Genomic DNA, 13,030 nt, shown 5'->3' with positions numbered 1-13,030 from the left:
CGAGTGAGGGAGAAGGAGAGAGAGACAGAGCGAGAGAGCACTAGCCATCTGTCCTTCTGAGGCTGGATGTGTCCCCCTCCCCCTCCCCCTCCCTTTAGTATCTCCATAGCCTACATTCATCCCTCTCTCTCATACACACACACACACACACACACACACACTCCAAAAATCTCACTTCTCATGCATACACCTCACATTTCTTATACACAAACACACACATACACACGCGCCTCACAACAACCATCACATGGCACAACCATCAGATTCCTTACCTCGCCTCCCTCACTGATCTCTCCTTAAATTCTGTGTCGGTACACGCTCTCTCCCTCACGCCGGCGTTATCAGATCAGCGCCGCTGCATCACATTTAAAATCCCCGAAACCCGCCAGTTTCCGGCAGATGCGGGACGTCTTCAGCGAGCCGACAACAACGAACCACGTGCAGACCGATGCAACAAAGGCCCTTCCTGTTATTCACACACACACACCGCTGCTAGAACCAATTTCCAATCCCAATTCCTTAGGGCCCTTCCTGGACTAAGATGAAGAGTGAGTACGCAATCTGTTCTGACAATGGCGGTTTAATGCAGGTTTAATTGAATTAATCCAGGTTTCATGTCAGAGAATCTCCACAATGAAACCACAGTGTAACTATCACAGTCCCAGCTGAGATTCGCACAGAGCAAAATCCTTCAGGACTCCAGAACCAGCGATTCGAACCGACCAGCATTAGCATTAAGGTTAGCATTTGGAACATGACTAAAGCACAAAAACATTATGTTAGAACCCACAGAATTAGTGTCTGTGGCAAAGGTTGGCATGATGGTGGCCATGGAGTCCAGATTGAGAATCGCTCCATCTTTACACTATTTTCGTGAAAAAGGATCACAGATTGACATCTGTTTCATTAACACTGGACTTCAGTGCGGTCAATGTCACATTTGAGGTGTCCTGATTGGTTTTGAGACTCGTCACCTGTTGTCATAATTCGGCCCAATTTCCATTAACCACGCCACCGATCAGCAGGCCATTTGGTACACATTGTGCCCAACCACCGCCTCATCCAACAGGCCTGGTTGCCACCAGCAAGAGTGCTCGTTCCCAAACCAGCAGTCTTAGTTTTAGACCAGTACCAGAGCACATCATCCCAGTTAAACCAGCGTGGCCATATTCTCAGCTGCGGCCAAAGCCGCAGACTCCAGTCAAACTATGCGTCTCTTCAATAAGCCCAGTGTTCCTACAGAAGCGGAGGACTTTCGGTAAATCACCACTGCGTGCATGTGTGAATGTGTGTGTGTGTGTGTGTGTGTGTGTGATAGTACTTGCCTTTCTCGTCAGTGCCAGAGCCCAGAGCCCTACTGATCAAGCCGTAATCCTCTCTTTGTGTTAACGGCAAACAGAAAAATGTGTCCAAGACAATGATCCCTCGCTCGACAGACAAACCGGCAGAGAGGCAGCCGAGAATGAGGGGGGAAGAAAGAAAAGGAAGAGAGCGGTGGCAGAGGACTGAAGCAGAGCGGGGCAAAGCAGCGAGAGCGGAGGGGAGAGAGAGAGAGAGAGAGAGAGAGAGAGAGAAGCCACAAGGAGACTGACTCTCAGCAGAGGATTTGAAGAATGAGAGAGCAGAGCGAGGGAGAGGGAGATCAGGTGGGGGAGGGAGAGAGGGTGGGGTCTAAAGGGATAACAGATAACGCTGCTTTTGGAGCAGCAGCTGTGCAGCTCGAATGAGAACGACATAGAGAGAGAGGGGGAGAGAGAGAGAGAGAGAGAGAGGGGGAGAGAGACTCTTGTCACTGGCTGACATTTACGGCTAATGATAACAAAGGCCATCTGCAGAAGGAAGCATAGAAGGGGGACGTTCACACACTCACAGACCATGTCCCGAGGGCGCGTGCACACACACACACACACACACACACACACACACACACACAGACCTCTGGAATAACAACAGCAACAAGCACCTGTTAGCACCGTCCATAACGGTAGACAGGGCGAAGTGGGTATACAGCAAACAGAGAATGAAGAATTAAAAACTGGATGGAACACAGACACTGAAACTGAAATATGTTTTTGTATAAAACTGTAAAAAAAATATTTATATCAGACAAATATCAGAAAAAGACACGTTTGCCCCATTAAACATGTGCATAAATATAAACGAGTTGAAATGAAAACTGTAAAAAATAAAGCTGCTTTCAGTATGGACCTCTGTTTTTAAGCAGACAATTTTTATGTTGCACTGTGCAATGCTATGTATTAAAACAGCATGACAATGCTTCATGTAAAATCTTCCAGTGAATCAGAATCAGGAATTAAGCCGGGGTCAGTAAGCATCCTTTCTGCTTTCTGGTTACCGGCAGCTACTGAACGTCATTGTCCATACTGGTGACAATCGAATGCTTTTCTATTATTAGATAGATAGATAGATAGATAGATAGATAGATAGATAGATAGATAGATAGATAGATAGATAGATAGATAGATAGATAGATGATGTGAACATGCTAGGCAGGGTGAACTACACTAGTTCACAGTTTATGTAATTTGATTGTAGATTATAGACGAGCCTACCTTACAAACTGTAGTAGGGGGGTGTGTTGAGGGTGTGTTGAATAATACACTCCGTACAGCATGTCCATCCGTGCTGCATTCGCTGTGTTTGGCACCACAGAGAATATAAATGCGACATTAACACCAGAAAATAACGTGCTGCTGTGAGCGGAGCCGGAATTATCAAATTTGTTTAAAGCTCATGAAAGTGTGACGTTGTTAGGATACGTTTTTCCATATTAATGATTTAGGGGCAACTGATTTGCATGCATAAATGATGTGTTTCCGGGGCAACTGGCAGACTGTCTGACTAAGCAGACCACTGTCTCAGAGGGCCGATAGACAGATAGATAGACCTGCTCTGTCACCCAGCAGCAATAAACACTCGCACACAGAAGGAACTAGCTACATCCCCCACTCACACGATACAGGCAGACTCACAAACCGCTTCTCCCTCAGCCTCCGTCACATAATCATGGAGGAATTCCATTTCCAATATCAGGACATCATAATCCCGAACACCAGGGGATTTACAATCACATGGGAGAGGCGGAGGGAGAGCGTAATGGGGTGGAAAAGGAGCGATACGAACAGGGACCACAGTCCCAAGACCATCATGAAATTGTGCCACCATCCTCACAGTTATGTGTCTTTAAAAAAGCACGTGATGTCAAACCCAGAAAAACAGACTCCCTCTTTTTTCTGCCGTGACACTCAGGCTACACATCTCAACCGAACATGCTGCACACGAACATCATCATCAAAGCCACACGTCCTATCAGCACCGGCCGGGACTTATTTATCCACACATCGCCATAGCAACAGTCCTGAGGCACACTGCTCTGCTGGGGTAGTTGGGCTCTCAGGTGCAATAAGGTGCAACTAATCAGCCAACTGGGTGAGTGTGGGGGGTATTAACAATGGGGGCGGAGGGTTAAGAGGAAGGGGGTCACCTGAGTTCAGCGATAACCGGTTGAGACCCAGAAGCAGAGAGTCATGAGAGGATGAAAAAAAAATATATGGAAATGTCAAAAATGGGAAAAGCGGGAATGGGAGGCTGCAAAAGCGTCACTCACAAGGTACGGCGTGGCGGTACAGGTTGTCCCTGATGACCTGCTGAAGCTCGTAATCGGGCGACGACTTGGGGAACCGCAGGCTGAGGTAATGCTTCAGGTCCTTGTTCAGACGGTGGCCTGTGGGAGAGCGAGGAGACAAATAAAAAAACTTTACATGCGGGTCAACAAACGTGCCGTACTTGATCAAATCAACCAGCGGGTACAGAGTGCTAACGGACGCACGGAAGATTCCAGCCACCGAGGTGTGTCTTTTTCTGTCTGTGGTAAATGCAGATGCCCCATCTCCCTGGACAACCAAACACTCAGCACACCGAACATGTTGCCATGGCAGCAGATGAGGCTGTTCATCAAGCCTACGGTCTGCACAACAGTATGTCTTACCATCTCAGCCAAAGCACCAGAACATCTCTGGGGTGCGAGGACAGGCTGTGCTGTATGAGACGTGATTGCCGCAGACTGTGACCGGTCCAGAACAAACTGCCAATCTGGCATTGCGAAGAATGACATGCCAACTGACACCCAGTGCCGAATGCAAAACACGGATGCAAGCTGTTCTTTAATTAATTATCAGTAATAGACAAGAGGCGGTGCTACAACGACAGGGGACAGGGACATGGCTGCAGGCCTCCATAAGCGTCACTCTTCACATTTACAAAGACACGAGGTTACATGATTCAGCTTCCGCTATGAAAAATAGTGCCATCTATAATACAGCTGTTGGTGCTGTTGCTAAGCAACTTGGTTCAGTCAGCAGTCATGGAGGAAGCAGCTGCCTGTCCCTTTACCTTGTGACCAGTAAAACAAGGCACGCTTAATAGCATTTAAAGAGATGCAGATATGAAAAATGATGATGGCAGAATAACTGGGGCATTATTACGAGTTCTGAGGACAAACAATGTCGTATTTGCGTACAATCGTACAACGACGTACAATCACAATGAAAGGCATTAGATAGTGGTAATTTCCGAAATACTATTTTGTAGTAAATTCATTAACACACTCTAACAAAGTTTATTTGATAAAGCTGGATAAGTAACCTCCTCTTGTGCACATTTTCTTTTTTTGAAGAAGATTGATTCTTCATTTGAGAAAATTTCTTAGTTAAAATTTTTAATTACGATGTCTGAACAGCAGGATCTTGGTTTTATTTAAAACCAAGAAACACTGCAGCATTCGGGACTAAGGGTTCTTGGCAGTTCTAATGTTTGTGGTGAACATTGACTCTGGTCTTTGCTACTGATCTTCTGCTCCACTTACCACCATTAAACATGCGGGAGCTCAAAAGGAGGAGTCCAAAAAGTAGATCAATAACTGATGCCTGGATACTTCAACCACTAGTCTGACCTGTCAAGTAGTCAAGTGGCTTTCTATTGACAGGAGGGACAGATGGATGGCCGAAGGAGCAGATGAGAGTGAGGAGCACAGGAAGCTAAATGAAAAGGCTCTTGGTGGGAGGAGCCATAAAAGTGGAGGAGGTGAAATGACTCATGATAATGAAAGCCTGACCATTTGGTGAAACATTAACAGGGTAAACTCTTGATCCTTTTGAGCATCTGTGGGATCTGTACATGTCACTAATTTCCATGTAAAACTTCAATGTACTTCAAGTACTTCAATGTTCACGTTGTAAGTCGCTCTGGATAAGGGCGTCTGCCAAATGCCGTAAATGTAAATGTAAATGTACTTCAATGTAAACTTAGTATGACATTTACATTGAGGTGGTAGGTACTTTCTTCAAGCTATTTGCAATAATAAAGCATGGCTGCACAGTATTAAAATTCATATAAGTGACACCAAATAAGCTAATAGCCAAAGCCTGATTTTTCCACCCGTCTGAAGTCCTTCCAATGAACAAAGTATATTTTGTATATTTTGTCACCCTCTTCTCACTCTTTTTTGCTGCATTAAAAAAATCCATATTTCTCTTTCATTCGTGAGAAGGGGCCTAACAATCAGCATGAAGCACTGTGGAAATAATTAGCCTTTCACCATGAAGAGCATGTGAAGCCTCGTGCAAATCTAACAATTATATATAAATAATTCAGTTGGACAATATGTTTAAAATGATTTAGCTCTATTTAAGGACGTGTGAATGTGCATGTGCCAGAAAATGCACTTTCAGTGCTGGACGACGCGTCGTGGTGCAGAACGTGGACAAGGGAACGGGAGGGACTTATTAAAATCCATGTGTCATGATAAGCATCCTGTATGGTTGTTAGCCATCAGCCACACCAAAACGGACAAAGACCACTTTCCCCTCTGTCTCTGTCTCCCATTTCTTTCTCTGCAACAACAACGCCCAGCCAGGTACTGTTATAGTTACCTAGCAACCAGCCAGTGCAGACAACAGTCCCTGGCTGGCCAGTCTCTTGGGCAAACAAAAAAAAATGGGAAGAAGAATAAAAAAAATTTATATCAGAGGGTAAAAACCAATTGCATGAAAAGGTAGCAGCATGATGTCTCACCACTGTGAGTGACTCCTGTCATCTTGTCTTCACTGCTGCTTGGTGCGTCTCTGGTGGAGAAACCCTGAGGTCAGCACTGCCTGCGGTTCCATAGGCAGTTAGTTTGGGGAACCACTATTTTATTACCGGAGCGACTCCTGCTGTCAGTGTGCCACCTACATGTGCGCAACTGCGAGAGAAGCCAAGGGCAACAGCATGTTCCTCCCACGCGGTATGTTCCCTTGGCGATATTTGCACCTTGTAGTTGAAAAAAAAAAAAACTCTACTGCTATGTGTGGAGGCGTGTGCTAGACCTCCACCTCCTAGTCTGAAGCCTGCACTGTGGTGTGGTGGAATCCTACAATGCTTTGGAAATTCAGGATGACACAGTGGTGCAATGGTTAGTGCTACAATAAGGAGACCTGGATCTGAATAGCTCTTCAGAGGATTTCTGGACCAAATCATCGTCATCAGGGACCAGTACTCAGAAGGTGACACTGAAGTGCCACTGAGGTCTCACCATCCCCACACAGTGCTCCCCAGGTGCATTTCATGGTTGTCCACTGCTCACCAAGGGTGATGGTTAAATGCAGAGAACACATTTCATTATGTGCACTGTGTGCTGTGCTGCAGTGTTTCACAATGACAATTGATTTTAATGTAAATAATATGTTATGATAATATGTGATGTTCAGTCAACTATTAATTGCTGGCAGATTTATACTCACCATCATCAGAACGGAAAACTGACGGAAACCTTTTTACTACCTTGGTTCTCAAAAACTGTATGATATGTTTTTATTTTATGTTGATCAGGTTTGAGAAGAATGGAAGAATACCTTGCTAAGACACTTCACATGGCTATCCACTAGTTGCTATGGATGACCACAATTTCTAAACCAAATCCAAGCCCAGTTTTCACTTAGTTGGTTTAACAAACAAATATTTTGATTGGTCTTTCAGGCTTCATGCCTGAATCGGAGGTACAGGAAGGTAGGTGAGGTGAGGTATTAGAGTAGGTGTGTATAGAAAATTGGAAAATGAATGTTAATTGATCCACAAGCACATACTGTTCAATAATGTAATAAGAAATGCCTTCATCTAATGACCACATAAGAATCTGTATTAGCTACAGAATGCTAAAGAAGATGCCTGAGCATTCGCTGCAGCTCCCAAAAGGAGTGAATTTATTAGCACACAGATTCAAAGCTTCCCATGAATGTAGCGCTTTCATTGTGTGCTACATTACAGGAGGGCTTCTGGTTTTAAACAAAGCTGTGTGTGTGTGAGTGAGAGAAAGAGAGAGAGTCCATAAGGAGATGAGTAGAGACAACCATAAATCAATCAGCTTATCAAATATGTAATATTTCCCAGTGGGCCTGGGGACCAGTACATGTTCTGCCTTTGATCTGCAGCAGACCTCCCTGCAAGCACACACATACACACACTAAGCTGGGAGTCCTATGGGCAGACTGAGATGGGACCCTGATGGCATATGATGGCTCCATGTAATGCACACACACACACACACACACACACACACACACACACACACACACAAGGAGGTCATGCAGTTGCACAGATACTGACAGCAGCAGGGTACACTGAACACAGAAAGGTCAACGTGTAATTTTTAGAGAGAGCGAAAACATGGCAATGAGGTAGAAGACAGAGACATTTAAAACAAAAAATAATAGAGAAAGACAGAGTGAAGACAGGCCAGGGGGTGGGACTTGGGCGGGGGATCTTCATCCCAAATAAGATTGGATCATATACCCGCTGTGTCAGACATCCCACCCACATACACACACGCTCCTGGCCTGCAGAAAACATTACATAACTGTATGTCTCAGTCACTCACAGAGGAAGGGGTTCGGAGCCTTTCGATAAATACACCCACAAAACACAATTCACACCCTGTAACACACAAACCTAACACAAATCACACACATCGCACATTATACTCCCATTATACCCCCATAAACATTATACACATACATGTAAAGCACAAAGAGAGCTCAATGAAGTTGGAACTGGATTTCGAGCAAAATCATAAAAGCACCTTCAACAGGTGAGTGTGTAAAACACACATGCTGGCAGGTCAAGCATACCATCTCTGGCCTAGCAACCCCAGTCTCCATCTCCCGGCAGCCATTAGAGAGCATTTACACTGCTGGGCCCATTGAGGGCTAAGCTTATTTTTGACTAAGCTGTGAACAGGACCATCACAGATTAGAGAGGGCTGAGGCTGGTGCTTCATTAGGGCAAAAAAAAAAAAAACCCCACAGCACAGCAGCTGCACAACAACGGCGACACAGAGCAGCACAGGGACAATATCACCATTCTTTCTGATTAAAAAAAAGGACAACAAATAAAGAAGTGGGGGGCTAAGCATCCCTCCGTCATAGAACCTGGCTGCTTATTGGTGGAAAAGCAATACATCATTGTGATCATTAACGCTGGGGACATTCTCATGGTGACACTCAAGGTTTATGGGGGAAATGGTGACAGGTGACATCCCAGGCATCATATGAAGGGAGGCGTGTGCTAGGTGAAGAAATGTGCTGGAATGACACCCTAATAACCATGTAGGAAATGGAGTAAATAAATACTTAAACAAATGAATAAACTGATGTTACAAAGTCAATCTCCGGCCAGCTATTGTGGGCCTACGTGATGTGTGTGACTATGACTGTGTCTGCTGAATGTGTGTCTGTGCATTTGTGTGCAATTTGGCATTCTGCTAGTGTCTCCATGCTCAACACTGCCCTCTGTGTGTATGTGTGTGTGTGTGTGTGTGTGTGTGTGCGTGTTAGAGAGAAAGAGCACATCAGCTCAACGCTGCCCTCTGTGTTTTGTTTCACTACCAGCTGCTCTGCTTCCACTCGCCCCATCTCCATAGCAACCCATTGCCCTTGGCCAATCAGATGCTTTGTGTGTTTTGTACACTGCTGCCACCTAGTGTCCAGCCTCAGATCTACAGAACAAAATATAAACACAAGCGGCAAATAACCTTTTGCGTGAGGTGCTAATTCTTTTTTATAACCATGACATAAAAGTGATATAAAATTCGGAAAGACTTCACACAACTGGGACAAGAGAATCAACATTCCTATGTACATTACAGAAGCCCACCAGTGATGCAGTTCTGACTCCTGACGGATAAAACTGGTGATAAGACATGTTAAATTAACTTTCATGTTGGGCTCAAACTGAATACAGATTTCATATCAACCCTTGGACGTCCCTTGCACATCCTGATTAGCCTCATTTCAGAAGCAAGGATTTAGTTCTGGTTGTGCATGTTTCTGTGCGTACACAAATTATTTCAGCACAGCAGTTATTTCAGTTGCCAGGTTGTAAGAAAACAATGCAACTAAAGATGTACAAGATAAATAGCAGATTAAGGTAAATCTATACTTGATTTCATAGCCAAATTAAATTTATAGTAATAGAATTCACACAATAAACAGAAGATTTAAAGGGTATTTTCATATATACTAGAGCATATATATCATATATCACCAACCTTGGTCCTGGAGGGCACATGTCCTGCACATTTTTGTCATTAGCTTCACTTAGCAAACCTCTGTACTCTTTGTCACCCAGTTCCTGAGTTGAATGAGGTGTGGTGGAACATGGAAAGATCTATGCTGTGCAGGGCCCTCCAGGACCAGGGATGGTGACCCCTGTATTAGAGTATATGGTTGAGTACATGCACATCTAGAGAACATTTTTGGGGGTATGCTGGGGCCAATTAATAATTTTTTGGGCTCAAACATAGTATATGATGATTTTTAGAGAACCTGCGTATTCTGCATTCTCAGTACATTTAATGAGATACGTACTGTAGCAGTACCTCCCCCAGAGGAGCAACTATGAAAACTTTTGCATGACATCTTACTTGTTCAATCAGCACGTATGACAGAGATGAATCCCAAACCTGTCAAATGGCACCCACACCAAAATTGTTTAGGCTTTTTTAGTCTCAGAAAATGTATACAAATCAGGTGATAAACTTTAGCTGAGTTGCAAACATGCTTTTCACGCGATTTAAATGGTCAAGCTGTTTCATAGGCTGCTGAGTGTAAAAACAAAAGCCTGACACAATCCACAGGGTTCCAATGTGATATTCTCTGAGGCTTAAAATGACTCTAGTAGTGGTAAACAGGCATCTGGTCACAAGCACGTGGCCTCGCTCCAGACAAATTACAGAGAATAAGAGCTCTTTCACTAAGGGTCTGGTGCGTGCAAACCTATTTTCCCCGGGAAAAAAGCGGGAATGAAGTTTAGAGTTACACCATGATGCTGAGCTCCTCAACAGAGGTCACATAGAGTCTGTGAGGCGTGAAACCCCAGATGGATCGAAGCCACTTCGGACACACTCTTGCACACACTCCGCATACAGAACTCACAAACAGCAAGGTCAACACCCTGTTTCCCATCTGTGTTTACACTCTTGTTTAGGGGTGACTTACAGACACATTTTTATGTCTTTGAGTAAACTAATGGTAAAAAAATATGAACATGTATTAGTTGAATAAATCTGTAAATACTACTATGTAACAAGACTTTTCTAACATCAAACTTGTGGACAAGTGGACATTCAATACACCTCCTACACACACACCATAAAAGACCTTCACATATCCTAACCTTACCATGTCCTGAACCGATTCCATAATCTGATGCCACTCTGTGCAGACGGAGTGGTCAGACAGGTTTGGTGGGCCTTCACTGCACCCGGCTGTAAGCTGGGTGCATTCCTGGGAGGACCTGAGAGAGACCTGCACTCAGCAGCTTGCTCACGTTACACTCGCCGGGAGAGCCAGGGAGGAAGAGAGACAGCATTCATCCACTAAGAGCAGTCAGAAATCACCTGGAAATTGCCTTTACTAGACACACATTCATCTGTCTGTGCTGTATATTTTTATTCTTTTTACAAAAACTGTATTTTTACTGAATAAAAGAAAATGATACTATCATAACATTATAAACAGAATAACAAATTAATTGGTCAAAAACATCTATAAATATATCATAAAGTATAAACAAAAAATTATACAGAACTAAAAATTATACAGAATAAAAATATAAATTAATTTTCTCCTTCGTCCTCAAAGCCAGGCCCTCCTTGGACCCCCCTCTAGAGCCGTGACTGAAAGAAAAATGCCAAGAGCCAAAAACATTAACTGAAATGTTGATACATATTTGAGTAATATGTACATTTTAGTCATGTTTTATTGTGCAGATGGGTGCAGTTACTAAGTCTTTGTTCAGCATTAACATACTGAAACTTTAGCAAAATGAAAGGATCGCTCAGACGTCCAGCAAAACACAGCATGCTGCTACATTCACTGCAACAAACACAAAAATGATTCCAATGTTATGAAGATTGAATGGTATCCAACCACAAACTGAATTTAATCAGGTCTGTGTTTGGATCTAATCCTTTCTGAAGACTGAGAGCATGTCAGGTCTCAGGTCAGGTTGAAGAATTCGTCCACAACAGAAACCTCCCATTTTCACTCTCATCAGCTCAACGAACGCTGCAATCATTTCGCTGCACGCCCACAAAAATCTGCAGTTCAGCCGTCACAACCATGAAGCATGGCTTCATACTGTTACAGGAACTCATGCTGTTGTGGGAAATGAAACAATGCCTTCGACTTCCATTGAGTAATTACAGGAGAATCACTGCTGTGATTACAGGGAAGGCTGCAGTCCCAGCCAACAGGGACAAAATTTAGGTGTCAAAGTTCAAAGAGCTAGACCAGATTTATGGCTGAGCTTTCTTCTGTCGAATGCATATGCTTATCTTTTCTTCCAGGTGAAACTGAGGCCTTAGAGCAACAGTTTCTACATGGTCTTTAGATTCGCTGCTAAACAGCATGGCTGGTTACCTCCAAGTATCTCTGTGTGTAAAATTTACATGCTCTCCCTATGTTGGTTGTGTATGAGTGTGTGTGCACCCCACCCTGGGTTAATGCCTGGCCCAATGTCAGGATTGCCTGCAGCTGGGCTCCACACCTGACTCCAATCCTGACGCCCCATAAATGCCGGATGTTTCCGCCCCTTCTAGGTCTCCGGCATTTTCGTGAACTTGACATTGTAACCGTGTGTTAGTATTTTCAGTTCTGGCAATCGCCACACGCCTATGGGTTTGTTTACGTTTATTCCCTTTTATTTCCCGTTTTGGCCACCGCGCCATTGTTTATTTGTATTTGTTTGTTTATTTGTTAATAAAACCCCGTTCCCAGTATGTCAGACCTCTGCGCTTCCTTCCCCCGTAAGTCCGTAGTCGTGACAGAATGCCGGAGACCCCCCCAAAAGCGCAGAGGTAAAAAACAGAGGAGAAGAAACGCTGTGAAGGACGCAGCGCGGCGAACGCGGACGCCAGGGGAGAGACGTGACACCCATTCTGGTGGAGCGTTTTCTCCCCGAGAAGCCGTGGTACGCGGCGCCGCGTGATGACGTCACCCCCGGGAAACTCCGCGAAACCCGGAAGCGACAACGTCGGCAGGTGAGTGGGCGGAGCGAGGACGTTGGCGTCGGCAGCAGCGAGGAAGTGACATGGGCAGCGAGCACAGAAGATGCGACCCCCACGATCTTCGCCATGTCGAGCCAAGAACTCTGCGCTCTGCTGGCAAGGCTCGGACGACGACGAGAGCACGGGAGACGAGAGTTGGGCTCCGCCCACCGTGGGGACCCACGTCACTTCCAGGGGGGTGAGAAGCGACAACGGCGGCGTCCCTCCAGCGAGGAGGTGGGCAGGCTCCAGCCCGAATGGCCAGAGTACTGCCCATGGGAGTTGATCGCACCCTGGGTCCAGGATGTCCGCAGGGTGGACGACCCTCGGAGTCACCGGTGGGAGGACACGGATGATGAGAGCGACAATGACGTGGATTTTCGTTGGGCAGTCGGGGCCGGGATGGCTCCACCCAGCGCGCGCGTCCGA

General features: G+C 45.1%; 1 protein-coding gene across 12 annotated transcripts in view; it reads right to left on the bottom strand.

The window, feature by feature from the left end:
* LOC114797687 (membrane-associated guanylate kinase, WW and PDZ domain-containing protein 1-like) overlaps window positions 1–13,030 on the bottom strand; it is an 83,241-nt gene that overhangs the window by 56,056 nt on the left and 14,155 nt on the right. For all 12 annotated transcript variants that reach the window (XM_028992668.1, XM_028992670.1, XM_028992658.1 and 9 more), the window contains exon 2: window positions 3,629–3,745. In XM_028992668.1, coding sequence (XP_028848501.1) covers window positions 3,629–3,745 — 117 coding nt within the window. The remainder of the gene's footprint in view (window positions 1–3,628; window positions 3,746–13,030) is intronic.

Source organism: Denticeps clupeoides, chromosome 10, assembly GCF_900700375.1.
Source record: "Denticeps clupeoides chromosome 10, fDenClu1.1, whole genome shotgun sequence".
In the NCBI taxonomy this organism is placed as follows: Eukaryota; Metazoa; Chordata; class Actinopteri; order Clupeiformes; family Denticipitidae; genus Denticeps; species Denticeps clupeoides.
This window is presented reverse-complemented; position numbering and strand designations above follow the sequence as displayed.